This window comes from Papio anubis, chromosome 4 (genome assembly GCF_008728515.1).
Source record: "Papio anubis isolate 15944 chromosome 4, Panubis1.0, whole genome shotgun sequence".
Taxonomy (NCBI): Eukaryota; Metazoa; Chordata; class Mammalia; order Primates; family Cercopithecidae; genus Papio; species Papio anubis.
The window spans coordinates 29532300-29552580 of record NC_044979.1 but is presented as its reverse complement, the minus strand read 5'-3'; the positions used below and the strand labels follow the sequence as shown (position 1 = coordinate 29552580).

General features: G+C 43.4%; 1 protein-coding gene, 1 non-coding gene and 1 pseudogene across 6 annotated transcripts in view; 2 read left to right on the top strand and 1 right to left on the bottom strand.

Moving 5' to 3' along the window:
* TNPO3 (transportin 3) overlaps window positions 1-12414 on the bottom strand; it is a 102989-nt gene extending 90575 nt beyond the window's left edge. For 2 of the 4 annotated variants that reach the window (XM_003896577.4, XM_031665171.1), the window contains exon 1: window positions 11878-12414. In XM_003896577.4, the coding sequence (XP_003896626.1) occupies window positions 11878-11997 (120 nt within the window). In that variant the 5' untranslated portion in view covers window positions 11998-12414. Of the gene's footprint in view, window positions 1-11651; window positions 11798-11877 lie in introns of those variants that run through there. The other 2 variants (XM_017957148.2, XM_009203846.4) reach the window with 2 other exon arrangements.
* Window positions 12302-14255, top strand: LOC100999287 (annotated as a pseudogene). Its single transcript, XR_002521179.2, has one exon. The product of XR_002521179.2 is annotated as a triosephosphate isomerase pseudogene (transcript).
* Window positions 14256-19112: 4857 nt separating this feature from the next.
* Window positions 19113-19216, top strand: LOC116274802. The gene has a single exon (XR_004183574.1). It is a non-coding gene; the product is annotated as a small nucleolar RNA U13 (small nucleolar RNA).
* Window positions 19217-20281: the final 1065 nt, after the last annotated feature.

The following is a 20281-nucleotide window of genomic DNA, read 5'->3' as shown; positions in this document are numbered from 1 at the left end:
CCATAAGAGCTAAATATATAATCAAAAGGAAAAAAAGTATTTTCCTCAGGAGGAAAGATATTCGTAGCTAAAAACAATTACTTAAAAGGAAGGGCCAGGTGCAGTGGCTCACACCTGTCATCTAAGCACTTTGGGAGAATCACCTGAGACCAGAAATTCTACACCAACCTGGGTAACATAGCAAGACCCAGTCTTTAAAGGAAAAAAAAAAAAAAAAATTAGCAGGATGTGATGGTGCGCACCTTTGGGCCCAGCTTCTGGGAGTGGGGGTAGGGGACTGAGGTGGGAAGATCACTGAAGCCCTAGTTACAGTGAACTGTGATCCTGCCCCTGCACTCCAGACTGGGTGACAGAGTGAAACCCTATCTCTAAAATAAATTGAAATTTAATCAAAATAAAAGAACGGAATCAACGAGGCCAATGACAGCACTGCACAGTGTGGTGTTCCCAGATTCTCCCGAAATCCCAGAAGTTCTGAGACAAGCACTTTCAAATGATCCTATATCATAATGACCTTTGACAAAGGAATTTTGGCTGAACTATGTAGTTGTTGGTCACACATAAGATGATACTAAGATATCTTGCCCCAATTTTTTCATGACAAGAATCCCTACCCAAAATAATAATCCTCAATTACCTATGAATGTGGGTATTAATCTCAAGAATGGCCCTGAAAAAGATAAATAAATTTAGATCCATAAAGCTAACTTCAGTTGGGAATGACCAAGGCAAGCATTACTTGATAATCTTTTCCCTGTGGGCCTTATTTATACTAGGCAGTCTTGCTTTAAAAATAGAAAATGCCAAGCTTGAAACCATTTCATTTGAAACAAATGGTTAGCCCATGCAAGGGCTTCCTGAAAGCCAAACTACAGAAAATTTATCTTCTTTCAACACTGGTCTCTGTTTCTGCCTACCTGTTCAGTTTTATAATAACTCATATAAACCAGATGAGAATTCTATCGTACATACAAAGCATATGTTAACAGTGCTTAAGACTCAAATTTTTCAAACTTAATATAAATGTAAGATGTCTAACTTAAAGTATTGTAATAATATATTAAAGTGGTTTTTAAATCTCTGAATGCTTATTTATATAAAAGCATGTATATTTTCTTGAACTCCTGACCTCAAGTGATCTGCCTGCCTTGGCCTCCCAAAGTGCTGGTATTACAGGCATGAGCCACCACGCCTGGCCTTTTTTAATTTTTTTGTTTTTGAGATGGAGTCTTGCTCAAAAATCTATGTTTTCATGTCTAGTTCCAAATATATTCTCTTGCTTTGAAGATAACTGTTAAAACATTACACTATGACTGAGACAGAAAATACAACTAGGAAGCAATGAATACAAAATAGAAAAAAGAATTGTGCTGTGGGCTTGAGAAAAAAATAAGTAAAAACCGTTATGCAAACTCTGTCAACAGAAAACCCAACAAAAGGAAAAATACTTGTTTTCTAATTTCATTTTGGAGACTCTACCAGAAGAGGAAAATTAAATTAGTACTTTTAAGAGTATGTACATACCAAACACTACAAAACTATCCCCTGTAGCAATACTGTTAACTTCCAATAAAGAGAAATAAGGTTTATCTTAGAGGCTTCACCTGCACAGCTGGAAAAATACTCTCTGATAATATTTCAGCACCATGGTACAAGCGAGGGAAATACAGGACAGGTAGTCTGAGTAATCTCAACTTCCTATGAAATAAATTTGTTTTTAAGTTCAACAGAGCTTAAAAATCTGGGAAACAGTATGACAGTTCCCCGAATAAGTAAGTAAATAAATACAGAATTACCACATGATCCAGCAATTCCACTTCTGGGTATACCGTATATTCAAAAGAACTGAAAGCAGGTACTCCCACAAGTATGTGTACACCCATGTTCATAGTAGCATTATTCACAAAGGTGCAAGCAAGTGTCCATTGATGGATGAATGGATAAGCCAAATGTGGCATATATACATACAACGGAATATTATTCAGCCTTAAAAAGGAAGGAACTTCTGACACGTGCTAAGCACACAAATGAACCCTGAAGATATTATGCTAAGTGAGAATAGCCCATCACAAAAAGGCTACATACTGTATGATTCCACTTACATGAGGTACCAAGAACAGTCACATTCATAGAGACAGAAAATAGAATGGTGGTTGCCAGGGACTAGGGGGAGGGGCAAATGGGCACCTATTGTGTTTAGTGGGCATAGATTTAGTTTTACAAGATGAAAAAGTTTCGAAGATGGATGATGGTGATGGTTGCACAACAATGTGAATGTATGTAATACCACTGAACTGCACACTTAAAAATGGTTAAAATGCCTGGGCACGGTAGCTTATGCCTGTAATCCCAGCTACGTGGGAGGCTGAGGTGGCATGATAGCTTGAGCCTGGGAGTTTAAGGCTGTAGTGAGCTATGATCACACCACTGCACTCCAGCCTGGGCAACAGAACGAGACCCTGTCTCAAAAAACAAAACAAAAAAAGTTAAAATGGTAAATTTATGTTTTGAATGTTTTACCACAAAAAAAAAAATCTATAAAACCTACTTTCCATTTCCTCTATAAACATCAGTGCAATCACTATAAAAGAATGCTGAAGAAATATCTGAAAAGCTGGAAAAACTATTGTAATTAGAAAATACAGCAGTACACTGATAATTTTACATCCTAAATCAAACAATCAACTTTGGGCCAAGGCCTGACAAGATGAGAAACTAATCAAAAATATGGAGAAATGCCACCACATAACAGATTACCATGGCAACAGAAATACTGTCACAAAATCACAAACATAGACTCCAATACTTCAAAGACATGAAATGTTCTATATTTGCACTGTACGGCACTTGGAATTTGGGTACGTGCAAATAAAAAACTGATTTTAGGCTGGGTGCAGTGGCTCATGCCTGTAATCCCAGCACTTTGGGAGGCTGAGGTGGGTGGATCACGAGATTAGGAGATCGAGACCACCCTGGCCAACACAGTGAAACCCCATCTCTACTAACAGTACAAAAAATTAACCGGGCATGGTGGCATGCGCCTGTAATCCCAGCTACTTGGGAGCCTGAGGCAGAATTGCTTGAACCCAGCAGGCGAAGGCTGTAGTGAGCCGAGATCGCGCCACTGCACTCCAGTCCGGGCAATAGAGCAAGACTCTGTCTCAAAAAAAAAAAAAGAAAAGAAACTGATTTTAACTTTTACTTAAGTTTAAATACTCACACTGGACTGGTGGCTGCTACACTGGATGACACAGCTACACTGGTAAACTCTCTGGGAGAAAGATCTTTGGTTTTCATTATTTACATACTCCTAGTTTCTACCAGTGCGAGGCATAGAGTATTCCTAGACTGAACTCATCTACTGAAGTTGTATAGGAACATTATCTACTTTCTAGAAGGCTTTCCTTTCAAAACCATGTTTTGACTGGAAGGTGTGAGCATAAGCACACATAAAAAAATGCCTAAACTTTCAAGATAAATCAGTAACGACGAGAGAAAAGCCAAAAACCCTACATTTTATAACTAGGCTAAAGAATCAATAAATTCCAAAAGGGAAAAGTACTAGGAAAGAAGTTTGAAGCTGACATTCCACGACCCACGTATTAATCGGTTCTCACGCTGCTAATAAATACATACCCAAGCCTAGGTAATTTATAAAGGAAAGGGGTTTAACTGACTCAGTTTCACACGGCTGGGGAGGCCTCACATTCATGGCGGAAGAGGAACGAAGAGCAAAGCGATGTCCTACATGGCAGCAGGCAAGAGAGAGCTTGTGGAGGGGAACTCCCATTTATAAATCCATCAGAACTTGTGGGACTTATTCACTACCACAAGAACAGATGGGGGAACCCCCCATCATGATTCAATTACTTCCATCTGGCCCCACCCTGACACAAGTGGGGGGGTATTATTACAGCTCAAGGTGAGATGTGGGTGGGGACATAGCCAAACCATATCAACCCATGACATTTCTGATATCATATCTAAGAAGAAAATTCCTATGGACATGTGATAAACCAAACATGACAATGCCAACTTGGTCTATCAAAGCATGGTTTACTTCATCTGCTTTATGCTTTTGATGCTTTTCATCAAAAAGCTGCAAATACCCATGCTGAAGCATGCCTTTTCAGTTTCCAGACTGAACTATAACACTTTTGAGGTAACATCTAACCCAAAGATTGTCTCTGTAAAAGTTATCTCCTACTTACAACTTAAATTACAAACTTATAACTGAATAGCTTAAGTAATTGGCCCTATGAAGAGATGGTCTTTCCTTCAATAGCTCTCTACAACTTCTACTAATTTTGGTTACCAGTGGTGGACAAATGAAACTACTAAATGTACAGGACAGGCTACTAAGATTCCTTTAAGATGTGCCTCCAAATACTCTGTCTTTTAGAACACTTTGAAGTTATCAGTGATATTTACCCATCACATAAAACATAACCATGGCTGTACATCTCCAAGAATTTTGGTGGAAAAAGTTTAGAGCAATGAATACAGACTCAGAAAATGACTGTTTTATACAAATATTAGAGAAAGAGAAAAGATGCTAACTCACAGCACAGGCTAAAGCCTATTCAAATTATACCTCTATACCAAGTCTACTGTCACCAGGTCATTAGAACTATACTAAATTACTCTCAGATTAATTAGTTGGGGTGGTGGGGAGGAATAAGGATAGCAGTTTCACAAATACATATTCTTGAAAGTAGTTTTTTAGCTAACTACACAAATTCTATGCCTTACCAATTTCAAATGGATGTTAAAATGCTTTACTTATTACTACAGTTAAAATGCGCTTTTGTTTCAGTAGACAAAATTTTCTGGAAAGAAAAAACCACCACACACATTACTTTTGATTACAAATGCCACTCAGTGACCACTTAAAGAGAGCCTTGGCCAGGCACAGTGGCTCATGTCTGTAATCCCAGCACTTTCTGAGGCTGAGGTGAGAGAAGTGCTTGAGCCCAGGGGTTCGAGACCAGCCTGGGAACCAGCCTCAGGTAAGCAAGGCTGCAGTGAGCAATAATCACACCCCTGCACTCCACAGCCTGGGCAACAGAGTGAGACCCTGTCTCAAAAAACTAAATAAATAGGCCAGGTGCAGTGGCTCACACCTGTAATCCCAGCACTTTGGGAGGCCAAGGCGGCCAGATCACTTAAGGCTAGGGTTTGAGACAAACCTGGCCAACATGGCGAAACCCCATCTCTACTAAAAACACAAAAATTAGCCAGGTGTGGTGGCACACTCCTGTAGTCCCAGCTACTTGGGAGGCTGGGGCAAGAGAATTGCTTGAACCCAGGAGGCGGAGGTTGCAGTGAGCCAAGGTGGTGCCACTGCACTCCCACCTGGGCAACAGAGTGAGACTCTGTCTCAAAAAATAAGAGAGCCTTATTGAGTCCAAAAGTTCCTCTCCCTTTCTGCACCTGAATATCTGCAAGTATAAAATGAGGGCAACATACATATCTCATAAAGGTTTTTAAAAAAAAAAAGAAAAAGAAAAAGAAAAAAAAGACTGGAAAGACTGAAGAGCATTAAAGGAGCTGAATATTGTTTATTTTTAACCATGTATACGGTTAAGAGTGACAGCAAAAATAAAACTCGCAGATAAAGAAAAATGTGAGTTATCCAACTGACTATCTGCATGTATGCACTGTGACAATCAACATTTTTAAGAACCTGTGTGTGAAGCATCTTGATTGTTTATCTTAATAACCATGGTTTATTTCTTCAACTATGGGTATTGGACTACATAAACAAATGTGACAAGAATCCCAGTCTAGTAGGGGAGGCAAAACACTTATTTGCAAAGGTTTATTTTTTATTTTTTTTTTTTTTTGAGACGGAGTCTCGCTCTGTAGCCCAGGCTGGAGTGCAGTGGCCGGATCTCAGCTCACTGCAAGCTCCGCCTCCCGGGTTCACGCCATTCTCCGGCCTCAGCCTCCCGAGTAGCTGGGACTACAGGCGCCCGCCACCTCGCCCGGCTAGTTTTTGTATTTCTTAGTAGAGACGGGGTTTCACCGTGTTAGCCAGGATGGTCTCGATCTCCTGACCTCGTGATCCGCCCATCTCGGCCTCCCAAAGTGCTGGGATTACAGGCTTGAGCCACCGCGAAAAAGGCAAACACAATGAAATAAAGTTCTCTAGGCATTCAATGGGGGCTGAAATCACTTTTGGCTGAAGAGAAGCAGGTAAGCCTTCAAGGAGAAAGTAGAATTTAGTTTGGGCTTTCAAAAGGTGAGTTAGTTTCTGCATTTGAAGACAGGGTTGGGAAAGAGTAAAAGCAGAGAAGAAAGTAAAGTTGGGCAAAGGCGGCATCCACTCTACCACAAAATATTTGTGTACTATGAGAAATATTTCAGCTATTTGGATGCTGATGGGAAAGACTCAGTAAAGGAGTCTAAAGATGCAGACAAGATATAGGATAAACCAAAAGATTAAGGTCCCAGAGATTTCAGAAGATTGAGAGATGCAAAGCACCTAGATCTGACAAGAGGAGAAGCAGCTGCATACAACCATGCTGAAGTTTGACCAAATTAGAGGGGAAAGGTGATGGTATATTTATAAAATAACTAGAAAGATAGATCTTGGGGCCGGGCGCGGTGGCTCAAGCCTGTAATCCCAGCACTTTGGGAGGCCGAGGCGGGTGGATCACAAGGTCAGGAGATCGAGACCATCCTGGCTAACATGGTGAAACCCCGTCTCTACTAAAAATACAAAAAACTAGCCGGGCGTGGTGGCGAGCGCCTGTAGTCCCAGCTACTCGGAGGCTGAGGCGGGAGAATGGCGTGAACCCGGGAGGTGGAGCTTGCAGTGAGCTGAGATTGCGCCACTGCACTCCAGCCTGGGCGACAGAGCGAGACTCCGTCTCAAAAAAAAAAAAAAAAAAAAAAAGAAGGATAGATCTTGGAATCCACATTTGATAAGGAGAGAAATAAAGACAGGAAGACCTAATAAAGAAAAAGGAAGGGACAGTCAATGTACTGAGGTTTTGATAAAATTCAAGAACTAATGCAGGGACTTCTGTTTAAAATGACTTAACTAACTGATTGAACACAGCTGTTTGCTCTCAGGTCCTTCCAAAAATCCACTAAACATCAGAGTAAAAATTTTTTTAAAAAAGGCAAAAACACATAAAGACAAAGAAAATGGAAACAGATGACAGATATCAACACAACTGTGGAAACTGGAAAGCTGAAGGACAGTGTTAACTGTCCTAGCAGATCCAAAAAGGCTGAAATTTGCCTTGGGGGTGGGGAGGCTGAAATTTGCCTTGGGGGTGGGGAGGGAGGATGAGATGAGAATGGGGAAAGCAAGGGACAAACTACTCATGCTGCAAAACCCAGGAAGACTGGGGAATTGGAAGCACAGGTACATCTGAAGGCAGATGCACAGGCAGAACAAAAAACAAAAGAGTGGAGCTGGGTGTGGTGGTGTGCACCTGTAATTTCAGCTACGCAGGAGGCTGAGGAGACAGGATTGCCTGAGACCAAGAGTCTGGGTCCAACCTGGGCAATATAGCGAGACCCCATCTTTTCTTTTCTTTTTTTTTTTTAAAGGGTGGGGTGGGCCGAGCGTGGTGGCTCACGCCTGTAATCCCAGCACTTTGGGAGGCCAAGGAGGGTGGATCACGAGGTCAGGAGATTGAGACCATCCTGGCTAACATGGTGAAACCCTGTCTCTACTAAAAAATACAAAAAATTAGCCAGGCGTGGTGGCGGGTGCCTGCAGTCCCAGCTACTCAGGAGGCTGAGGCAAGAGAATGGCGTGAACCCGGGAGGCAGAGCTTGCAGTGAGCTGAGATCGCGCCACTGCACTCCAGCCTGGGAGACAGCGAGTGTCTCAAAAAAAAAAAAAAAAAAAAAAAAGGGTGGGGTGGGGGAGAAATCTGCCAGTAATGCGGCATTAAAAGAAAAAAGTTCTTTGGGAGGCCGAGACGGGCGGATCACGAGGTCAGGAGATCGAGACCATCCTGGCTAACACGGTGAAACCCCGTCTCTACTAAAAAAAAAAAAAATACAAAAAACTAGCCAGGCGTGGTGACGGGCGCCTGTAGTCCCAGCTATTCAGGAGGCTGAGGCAGGAGAAGGGCGTAAACCCGGGAGGCGGAGCTTGGAGTGAGCTGAGATCCGGCCACTGCACTCCAGCCTGGGCGATGGAGCGAGACTCCGTCTCAAAAAAAAAAAAAAAAGAAAAGAAAAAAGAAAAAAGTTTAAATAAATAAAAGGGTCAAAATCTGTGTAAGAAGCAGTAGACTCCTAAATTTCCTCTCTGACTCTGAGCAACCAGGCTACTACTCTCCCACCATAACGGAAGACTCAAGGTTTACTTTGGAAAGATTGAAGTAGGTGGTCTCTGGACTCTTAAGACAACAGACTCAGCTAAAGACAGGAGTATCATGCTGAAAACAAGAGATTAAATTAAAACCTACATACTCAGTTGTGAGATCCATCCCCTAGCTTCATTCCCTGACCTGGCTTTAGAACACTGGCAGTCTAGCTTACAACCTCCCGGCTGACTAGAGAACTCAAGGTAAAAGCAACCCAAGAGAAACAGACCAACAGAAAAGCAATGAGAGAAAGGATGAAGGTTCCCTTCTCGATGATCCATTAAATGGAAGAGTAACCCAAGAAAACATCATGGAATCCAAGAATCAGTGGATTCAGCACAACAAAGAGGCAAATGGAATTCCCTAGGACAGTGTTTATGGAATCCCATAACGATAATTATCAACAGACCTAGCGAACCAGGCCAGACTGGAGCAGGGAAATGGAGGGTTCCTGGGATAGATATTTCCTTCAGCCAAAAAAGAAAACAAATCACCAGTCTGAACAAAGAGGATACTTACATTACTGAGATTTGGGGATGACTTATTGTGGATATACAGAAAACAAAATTAAAAAAAAAAAAAAAGAGGTATTTGATTACCAACAGGAAAAAAGAGGTTCCACAGAATTTTGTTTTAAAAATAAAACTTAAATATTAGTAAAATTACATAAAGATTTCAAAAAACTGGGTGACGTTATTTGAGATTTTTGAGCCAGCAAACTGGAAAACAGTGAGTTATTACCAAAGCAGAATGTCTGAATTAGCTATTTTGAGGTGTGGTGACTTTTTTTTTTTTTTTTTTTTTTTACCATCTTGCTGTCTCCCAGGCTGGAGTGCAGCAGCGAAATCATAGCTCACTCAGTCTTGAACTCCTGGGCTCAAGGGATCTTCTCGAGTAGCTGGGACTATAGGCGAATGTCACCATACCCAACTAATTTTCCTTTTTTTTTGTGGAAATGAAGTTTCACTATATTGCCCAGGCTGGTCTTGAACTCCTGGGCTCAAGGGATCCTCCACCTTGGCCTCCCAAAGTGCTAGGATTACAGGCGTGAGCCAATGGGCCTGGCTGGTTAACTTTTTTGTTTTTTTGAGATGGAGTCGGGCTCTGTCACCCAGGCTGGAGTGCAGTGGCACAGTCTCAGCTCACTGCAACCTCCACCTCCTGGGTTCAAGAGATTCTCCTGCCTCAGCCTCCTGAGTAGCTGAGACTACAGGTGCGCACCACCACGCCCAGCTAATTTTTGTATTTTTAGTAGATACGGGTTTTCACCATATTGGCCAGGCTGGTCTTGAACTCCTGACCTCAAGCGATCCGCCTGCCTCAGCCTCCCAAAGTGTTGGGATTACAGTCATGGGTGGTGGCTTTTTAGTAAAGACAAGATCCAGGGTGTGATTGTGTGACCAGGTGACTGAAGATAATGAAGAGGTAAAGGAATCAAAAGGCCAAAATGTTAGCTGAACTGTCAATCCAGATGCTGAAGTTGCCTAAACATGATGTGTGACTGCTGGATATTTTCCAGATCCACTTTTCCACCCTCTTCTGTCATGTTTTCTGCTCCAATAGGCTGACCTGTATAGACTTTACCAACAGGTCACTGTGTCGCCTGGCTTCCGGCTGGGTTTGGCCAATGGGAAATCCCATCTGTGAAGATGATGTAAGGTTGTAATAGAGTAGTGGAAAGTAAGGAGAGAAAAGTGACTAATATTTAAATAACAATTGCTAACATTTTAATCTCTATGTTCCAAGAACTTTTCTAAGCTCTTCGTAGAATATTAACTCATTTAATCACAACCACCTTCTGTGATAAGCAGAGATTTTTTTCTAGTTCATTTCCAAATCCAAACACCCAGCATAGTTGCTGGCACATGGTAAGCACTCAAATATTGATTTAAAATACACACAACAAGCAGGTTTAATTAGAAAGATATGACTTTTGCAGTGTACGAAGATCAGGGAATTGTGACTCTCCAGAGATCACAGAAACACTAAATGAGACCATATGTGAATGATTTTCTTGTGTAGCCTACAGTGAGTCGTATTCCTTTATTTTCTGACGAGGACTTGGGCACCAATTTTCTAAGTTTAATATTCAAAGTCAAAGTTGCAGCCAGGCGCGGTGGCTCACACCTCTAGTGCCAGCACTTTGGGAGGCCGAGGTGGGCAGATCACCTGAGGTCAGGAGTTCGAGACCAGCCTGGCCAACATGGCGAAACCCAGTCTCTACTAAAAAATACAAAAATTAGCTGGGTGTGGTGGCGTGCGCCTGTAATTCCAACTACTTGGGAGGCTGAGACAGGAGAATCACCTGAATCTGGGAGGAGGAGGTTGCAGTGAGCCGAGATCACACCACTGCACTCCAGCCTGGGTGACAAAGCCAGACTCTGTCTCAAAAAAAAAAAAAAAAAAAGGCAAAGTTGCTCCATACCAAGACCAGATTTTTAAAAAGTCAAAGTTGCAAATTTTTAAATATCATGAACTTGCAGTCTAGGAGCTGATTTAATAAGGCAGAGCACCTTTAAGTATCAGTTATGAGTTAAAGGGAAGAGGGGCAAAAAAATATGCTTGTTAGTATAAAATGCAAAAATAAAGGTAAAGGTGAGTATTTTGTCAGCCTGTAAAAAAGCTTCTTTAGTTGTTTTCAAAGTACTTAATTTTTAAAGTGCATACTACATTAGGACCTAAGTCAGCCAGATCACCAAGAATACACACTCACATAGAAGTGAAGCACAGCAAAGGTGTGAAAATTAGGGAAGGAAGCATAAAACATGAATCAAAGAATGCAGAAATACAATAGATACAAGCTACAATTAAATATCTCACTGGATGCACATACAGTTTTATATGGAATAATCAAAGCAGCAGTGATACCCATTTTATAAATAAAAAAATCTAAAAGCCAGAGAAATAACAAGGTTAGAGGATTAATATGAAATAAAATTAGAACTCCAAAGATTTTCTGAACGCAGAATTAATATTTTTTCTTCATATTATGTTGCCATTCCAAAGCAAGGGGAAAACTCGCACGAGTAAGAATCTAGAAACCTGAGAAGTTTCGAGAAGAACAGACTCAAACTGGAGTGAAAACAGGCAAAAAGAGTGAGGCATAAGGCTACGACTGGGAGGAAATTGCCGGATGCAAGTCTTGGACACGGAGAGGAGACCAATAAACCATTCTTATGCGGAAGGTGGAGAAACACTGGGGTTGGATTTGGTGGGAGGAAGACAAAACGGAAAAGCACGGCCCAAGAAGCAACGGCAAAGGCAGAACTTAAACAAGACTAGATCGATGCCACAATCGAAAAGTATAAGACCTACAAATCAGATTCCACCGGGTGGGGAAAGGGCCAGTTCGCGACCGATCAGGTGCGACTAGTTTCCCAAAAGCGGCAAAGATGTAGCTTCGCAGCCCCACCCCACGACAGCAGCTCCTCCCCAAGGAGGACCTCACGAGGTCAACCGCCGGGCTCAGGTTCTCCCCTGGAGCCTAGGTTCCACCCCGCCCCGGCCCCGCGGCACAGAACTGCCTCTCTGGGCCCCTCACCGAACGCTGCAGCTCCCCAAGCCAAAACGAGGCGCGCTCCTTTCCGCTGGGATCTGGGTCGTGGTAAAGCGCCTGCACTGCCTGGTACACGAGCTGCAATGTCGGCTTTGCTCCTTCCATGGTGGTGGCGGCAGTGGCGGTAGCGACGACTCTGATTCTTCTCCCGAGGCTTCCACGGTTGCTCCGCCTTCGCGCTTCCTCACTGTCTGGGCCACGGCCGCTCCCTGACTGGCGCCATCTCCTCCTCTTTGGCCGTTACCAGGGCAGAAGGTTCCCCGTGGAAGCTGCCCCCTCGGAAACAGCTATTAGGTCGTATTCAGGTTCCTGGCCTTTTTTCCGGTTTTTCCACTAGACCCCAGACTTCTGAGTCCACAGATTCTGGCGCTCCCGTCTTCACTCGCTGACTTGCCTTCAGACGCCTATGTTCGCACGCCACACACCAGCGTGTACCTAAGGTGCGTTTACCCGGACCGGAAGCGACAGCACCGATACCTTTGGCACACTTCCGCCTGGTACACTACAAACGGCCTCCTTCCCGGCACGCCTCCTCTTGTCTCCCCGCCCCCTCCCGGAAGTGGCCCTACTGGGCCAGGAGCCGGGAAGAAGAGCCGGTGTTGTTCTCTCGGTTTCTCGCTTCCAGCTTGGGGCTTTAGCACCGAGATGTGTCCCATATCTAAGCTGCCTTCAGCTCCTTGGAAATGGATCCAGGTTTTTCCTCCCTCTTCCGACTTCCCTATCCCTCTCCAGAGAATCCTTTTCTGCCCTGGTGATCAAGGCGCGTCAATTCAACTCCCCCTATAGTGGCCACAGTACTGGAGATCCAAAATGACTTAAGACATGGTGCCTACGCTGGCTCTAGTGGAGGGAGACAGACACGTAGTCAACTGAACTATTTTACAAACCTGAAATATGTGCCACATTGAGATAAATCCAAAATGCCTAGAATCTCTGTCAGCTCCCCTTTATTTAGTTCTTAAGCCCAAAAGAGGTCTTTCATTCCGCTTACAGCTCCTGGTGCTCTAACTCCAGAGTGTTTTGCATACATCTTTAGGATTATTCTCACATTGAACCGTATTTTTGTGAATGCCTTTCTGTCCGAATCCAATACCAGTGGTCTAACAGTTCACAAAAGAAAACAGAAATCTTGGAAACTGTACTCTGGAGAAATTGGGGACAAAAGGTTAACAGTATATTAATATGAACATTGCTGCTAGTCCTTTGCACTAGTAAATAACTGCTATTTGATAAATGCTCACAATGTGTAAAACACTGTAGTTACAAGAGCTCATTTAATCCGCCTAACAACCTTGCCAAGTATTATTAAAACCCGTTTTAGGCGCTGACACTGACCTACGGCACCTCAGCTCCGGCGCCATGGCGCCCTCCAGGAAGTTCTTCGTGGAGAGGAACTGGAAGATAACGGGCGGAAGAAGTATCTGGGGGAGCTCATTGGCACTCAGAACGCGGCCACTGTGCCTGCCCATACCGAGGTGATTTGTGCTCTCCCCACTGCCTGTATCGATTTGGCCCGGCAGACGCTAGATCTCAAGATTGCTGTGGCTGCACAGAACTGCTGCAAAGTGGCTAATGGGGCCTTTACTGGGGAAATCAGCCCTGGCATGGTCAAAGACTTAGGAGTCACATAGGTGGTGTGGTCCTGGGGCACTCAGAAGGCATGTCTTTGGGGAGTCAGATGAGCTGATTGGGCAGAAAGTGGCCCATGTTCTGGCAGAGGGACTCGGAGTAATCACCTGCACTGGGGAGAAGCTAGGTGAAAGGGAAGCTGGCATCCTTGAGAAGGTTGTTTTTGAACAGACAAAGGTCATTGCAGATAACGTGAAGGACTGGAGCAAGGTCATCTTGGCCTATGAGCCCGTGTGGGCCACTGGTACCGGCAAGACTGCAACACCCCAACAGGCCCAGGAGGTACACAAGAAGCTCCGAGGATGGCTTAAGTCCAACGTCTCTGATGCAGTGGCTCAGAGCACTGGTATCATTTATGGAGGCTCTGTGACCAGGGCAATCTGCAAGGAGCTGGCCAGGCAGCCTCACATGGGTGGCTTCCTCATGCGTGGTGTTTCCCTCAAGCCCGAATTCGTGGACATCATCAATGCCAAACAATGAGCCCCATCCGTCTTCCCTACTCTTCCTGCCAATCCGGGAACTAAGCAGCCCAGAAGCGGAGTGACTGCCCCTCCCCTGCATATGCTTCTGATGGTGTCATCTGTCCCCTATTGTGGCCTCATCCAAACTGTATCTTCCTTTACTATGTATACCTTCACCCTGTAATGGTTGAAAGACCAGGCCAATCCCTTTTCCACTTACTGTGATGGTTGGAACTAAATGTCACCAAGGTGGCTTCTCCTTGGTTGAGAGGTGAAAGTCGTGGAATTTGCTCCTGGTTTCCCTAGGCCCTAGTGAGGGGAGGAGAGAGAAACCGTCCTCTCCCTTTTTACACTGTGAGGCCAAGATCCTCCCCTCAGAAGCCAGGGGTGCTGCCCTCTCCCACGGGGCCAACGCCTGTGTGTGTTGTATATGTGAGCCACCCCACATGTGAGGGAAATAAACACCTGGCACTTAAAAAAACAAACAAAAAAAACCATTTTAAAGAAAGAGAAATAGTAATGTAATTTGCCCAGGGATACAGTTCTTAAAGTTAGGATTTGAATCCAGATCAGTGTTGTTCCAAAACCTGTTAAATCACACAATCCCTATCATCTCCTGTGTTCGTTTGCTGTTTGCTTCTGATTTGTTCCTCAAGGAATTTTTAACTGCCAGCAACATGACGAAAACACTGTTACTGCACAGAGTTGATATAATTTTAGATAGAGAAAAGAAACTTGATATTTTAGTTACCCAATCCATTCATTCATTAAAAAAAGATTCAGTGCTGGGCTTGGTGGCTCACAACTGTAATCCCAGCATTTTGGGAGGCCGAGGCAAGAGGATTACTTGAGGCCAAGAGTTCAAGACCAGTCTGGGTAATGAAATGAGACTCTGTCTCAACAAAAAAATACACAAAAATTAGCAGGGCATGGTGGTGGGTGCCTCTAATCCCAGCTACTCAAGAGGCTGAGGTGGGAGTATTGCTTTAGCCCAGGAGGTGGGGGTTGTAGTGAGCAGAGATTGTGCCACTGCACTCCAGCCTGGGAAACAGTGAGACCATCTCTCAAAACAAATTTTTTTGTGTTTATCAAAGGATACTATCAAGAAAGTGAAGTGACAGTCCACAACACAGAAGGGAATGTGCAAATCACATATCTGATAACTGATTAGTATCCAGAGTATATAAAAACTCTTACAATTCAGCAATGAAAAGACAACTCAGTTTTTGGGGTTTTGTGTGTGTGTGTGTGTGTTTTGCTTTTTTGTTTTGAGATGGAGTCTCGCTCTGTTGCCCAAGCTAGAGTACAATGGTACAATCTCAGCTCACTGAAACCTCCACCTCCTGGGTTCAAGCGATTCTCATGCCTCAGCCTACCATGTAGCTGGGATTACAGGTGCCCACAACCATGCCCAGCTGATTTTTGTGTTTTTAGTAGAGACAGGGCTTCACCATGTTGGCCAGGCTGGTCTTGAACTCCTGACCTCGAGTGATCCACCCGCCTCAGCCTTCCAAAGTGCTGGGATTACAGGCATGAGCCACCACGCCTGGCCTCAGACAGCTCAGTTCTTTAAATGGGCAATTAATTTGAATAGACATTTCTTCAAAGATACACAAATGCACATGAAAAGATGCTCATCATTAGCCATCAGGGAAATACAAATCAAAACTGCAATGAGGTACAACTTCACACCCACTAGAATAACTAAAACAAAAAAAATGTTAAGTGCTGGTGAGAATGTGGAAAAATCAGAACTCTCATGCACTATTCATGGGATTGTATCATGGTGCAGCCATGTTGAAAAACAGTTTGGCAGCTCTTCAAAAAATGTTAAACATAGAATTATCATATGAACCGGCAGTTCTACACTTAGGTATATACTCAAGAGAAATGAAAACGTGTGTGCATATAAACACTTCCACATTCATATTCATAGCAGCATTATTCATAATAGACAGCAGAAACAGCCCCAATATCCGTCATTTGATACATGGATAAACAAAGTGTGCTATATCCATACAATGAAATGTTATTTGACCCTTAAAAGGAATGAAGTACTGATAGATGCTACAATGTAGATAAACTTGAAATATTATGCTAAGTGAAAGTGGCCAGACACAAAAAGCACATTAATTACATGATTCCACTGACATAAAATGTTCAGAGTAAGTAAAGTTCTAAATATAGAAAGTAGATTGGTCGTTTCCATGAGAAGGATGAGTAGGGAGAGACTGCTGATCCTTAGGGTTGGTTTTCTGTTTTGGGTGTTTTGGGTTTTTTTTTTTTTTTGTATTGATGGAAATAAATACTCTGGAATTAGTGGTGATGTTCAGAAAAACCATATGAATATACTAAAAACCATTGACTTATATGTTTTAAAAGCATGAATTTTATGGCAATGTGAACTATATTTCAATAAAACTTATTTTTAAAAGTTCTATGGTTAGGAATTATTAAAACACCACATGGATATTTAGCTAACAGTTGGAGAAAAGAGAAAAAAAAATAGAAGTGATACCTAACCCAGAGTAGTGAGATTGGGAACACCATCTGGAGAAAGTATGTCTAAACTGAGACCAGACTGATAGATAAATAGGAAGCAATTAGGCAAAGGGTTTAGTATTGTAGGCAGAGGCAACAGTGTGAAAGCCTGGAGGCAAGGGAAAAAATTATGTTCTGAAGACTGAAACTAGCTGAAGGATAGAGTTGGCGTTGGGTAGGAGTAAGAAATGAAGCTAAACAGTGTTTAACCCAGCTTGATGACCTCATGCCATTACCTGATACATAGTGGGTGCTTAGCAAATGTCTTAAGTGGTGTGTTTCTTAGTTCCTTAGTCTTAAAAAAAACACACACACAGTCTAGTTTAACATGAAATGGCTTGGGCAGGGAAGGTGGCAAGAACAGAAATAAGAAATTATTGTAATAATCTTGGTAAGGAGTGATGGTAGCCTGGAGTAAAGTGTTGGCGGTGGGCATGGAGATAGAGAGGTATTTAGGAACTTAGGAGGAAGAATCTTGATATGGTGATTATTTGAGCTGCAAGGTGTGACAAGAGGGAAGAGAACCCAGGCCTTTGAGATATGGAACCTAAAGGAAGAAATGGTTTTTATGGAAACAGAAAAGGATATGAGGATGCAGATGAGTTTAATCTTAGCCATGTTGAATATTGAGGCACTTAACAGACAGCCAAGACCAGCAGGCTGTAGCGTGTGTGGGACTGAAGCCCAGGGGGTGGGTTGAAAATCCAGATTTGAGAGTTGTCAGTTTCTAATTCGTGGCTAAAGACAAAGGAGTGATTGAGATGAGCATCTTTAAGCACCAAATAAATGCACCAGAGATGTCAAATATTGTTAGAATATTATATTTGAAATAAAATATTAGAAATACATGGAATATTTAAAATACCAAAAGCCCTATAACTTTTGTCATTAGGCACAATGGTAACCCTAGGAAAACTGGACTCTAATGCAAAGTTTAATGAGACCAAACCCACTCCTTCCTTCTGCAAGCAAGCTAAATATGGATTCTCTGAAGGAAAGAAGGAAAGATGTAATGACTGTTTCTTTTACTGACTCGGGGTGAGATTATCCAAAGATTGAGGGTTGTACCTCAAGCACTCCAGTTCTCTACAGGCAATACCATGAAGCCTTCCGTGAAAGCTTTGATCTGGCCAGGCACGGTAGCTCACGCCTGTAATCCCAGCACTTTGGGAGGCTGAGGTGAGTGGATCACCTGAGGTCAGGAGTTCAAGAGCAGCCTGGTCAACATGGCAAAACCCCATTTCTACTAAAAATACAAAAATTAGCCAGGCATGGTGGCGTGCACCCATAATCCCAGCTACTCAGGAGGCTGAGGCAGGAGAATCACTTGAACCCGGGAGGTGGAGGTTGCAATGAGGCAAGATCATACCACTATACTCCAGACTGGGCAACAGAGCAAGATTCCGTACCCCCTACCCCCCCACCAAAAAAAAAGCTTTGATCTGCCTGCCATGAGACGGCACCCATGATTTGTGGTGAACCTCAGGTTACAATAATAAGCATAGGTTGTGGCCCCACAGAGGCCTCCTTAATTCTTTTCTAGCCTCTTGACACCCACCCCACCCCTCCCCCCCATCACTCTCCAACCTCAGGGTAAAGTGAGCCACACTGCACTTTGGGGAGAAATTGCAAAGGCAGTGTGGCAGAGGCCAGTGGTTTTGCTCTAATACCCATTGTTTTCTTTCCTAGAGTTCTTTGAAGAAATATTCTTTTTTTCCTAAGCTAATTCAAATTAAGTTTCTGTCACTTCCACCAAGAATTTTGAAGTCAAACTTAATCAAAATCTTAGCTCGACCTACCATAACAAAACACCAGCTTGAAGAAGGGATATTTATTTTCTCACAGTTTTGGAAGCTGGAAGGTCGAGATCAGGGTACCAGCCTGATCAGGTTCTGGAGAGGGCCCTCTTCCTGGCTTGCAGATCACCACTTTCTTGCTCCTCTCCTTTTTTTTTTTTTTTTTTTTGAGGCGGAGTCTCTCTCTGTCGCCCAGGCTGGAGTGCAGTGGCCTGATCTCAGCTCACTGCAAGCTCCGCCTCCCGGGTTCATGCCATTCTCCTGCCTCAGCCTCCTGAGTAGCTGGGACTACAGGCGCCCGCCACCTCGCCGGGCTAGTTTTTTGTATTTCTTAGTAGAGACGGGGTTTCACCGTGTTAGCCAGGATGGTCTCGATCTCCTGACCTCGTGATCTGCCTGTCTCGGCCTCCCAAAGTGCTGGGATTACAGGCTTGAGTCACCGCGCCCAGCCTCTTGCTCCTCTTCTTGTAAGGCCACAGCCCTCTCGGATTAGGGCTCTACCTTATGACCTCATGTGACCTTAATTACCTCCTAAAGACACTATATCTGGATACAGTCACATTGGGGGCTAGGGCATCAACATGAATTTTGGGGGGACACAACTCAGTACATAGCATCTGTCATTATGCCCACTGGCCTTGGAGAGTTAGTAGAAGACCCTCATCCTTGCCCAAAAGAATACGATAACATCAGATTTCTTTGGTACACAGATTATAGCAAAAGTTCAGGCAAAGCCATGCTGACTGCACCAGGGACAGGGATATGCTGTGCTTCACTGAAAGATAATACCTTGATTCTTTTGTAGTTGATAAGCATGATGATTGGAGTTTCACGTGCATGTGTGAGACGTACCTCCCTCCAACCTTGTTACCACATCTGCACATTACCTGCCTGATGTGAAAAAAAAGAGAAGAAAAAAAAATTTTTTTTAAGACAATGCCTTTGAATTGGATTTCACAGCTCCCTGCTAGGAAAACAAGCAGTCACAATTTCCTCAGGTAGTAACACGGGATACTTACAGGATAAAAAGATGTATGCATAAGAATGTTCATCCTAGTGTGGTTTCCCCTAATGAAAAAGTAGAAATATCCTCAATGTCCATCAATAGGCATCTTGATGCCCATCAAGAACTTTAGGATATATGCATGCATTGGATAGTAGGCAGCCATTGAAAATCAAGCAGAAAGAACTCTCATTAACTTTGTTACATATGGTAATGACATTGTGGCTATAAAGGAAAATGTCCTTACTTATTTAGAGGTGCAGACAGTCCCCGACATGATTTTTTGACTTTACAGTGGTGCAAAAGTGATATATATATATATGCAGTACAGCTGCTTGTGGGGGCTGAGGCAGAAGAATCACTTGAGCTAGGGAGGTCGAGGCTGCAGTGAGTCGAGATCGCACCACTGCAGTCCAGGAGACCCCATCTGTAAAAGAAAGAAAGAAAAAGAGAGAGAGAGAGAAAAAAAAAAAAGAGGAAAATGCACTTTGTGTGTGAGACAGGGTCTCACTCTGTCACCCAGCCTGGAGTAAAGGAGCGCCATCTCAGCTCACTGCAGCCTTGACCTCCCAGGCTCAAGTGATTCTCCTGCCTCAGCCCCTCAAGTGGCTGGGACCACAGGCATGCACCACCACATCCAGCTAATTTCTTTTTACTTTTGGTAGAGATGAGGTTTCATCATGTCGCCCAGGCTGGTCTCAAACTCCTGGGCTCAAGCAATCCACCTGCTTTGGCCTCCCAATGTGCTGGGATTATAGATGTGAGCCACTGCACCTGGTCTGCACTTTTGACTTACAATACCTTCAATGTACTATGGGTTTGCATATACTAAAGTATTTAGGCACAACGTAGTACAATAAAGAATATATCAAGTCTTCATCCCCCATTCCTGTCACAGTGCTTCAAATGCTCTTGGAATTTTCCAAGTGATCACAATGCCTTCATTACAGTAATGAAGT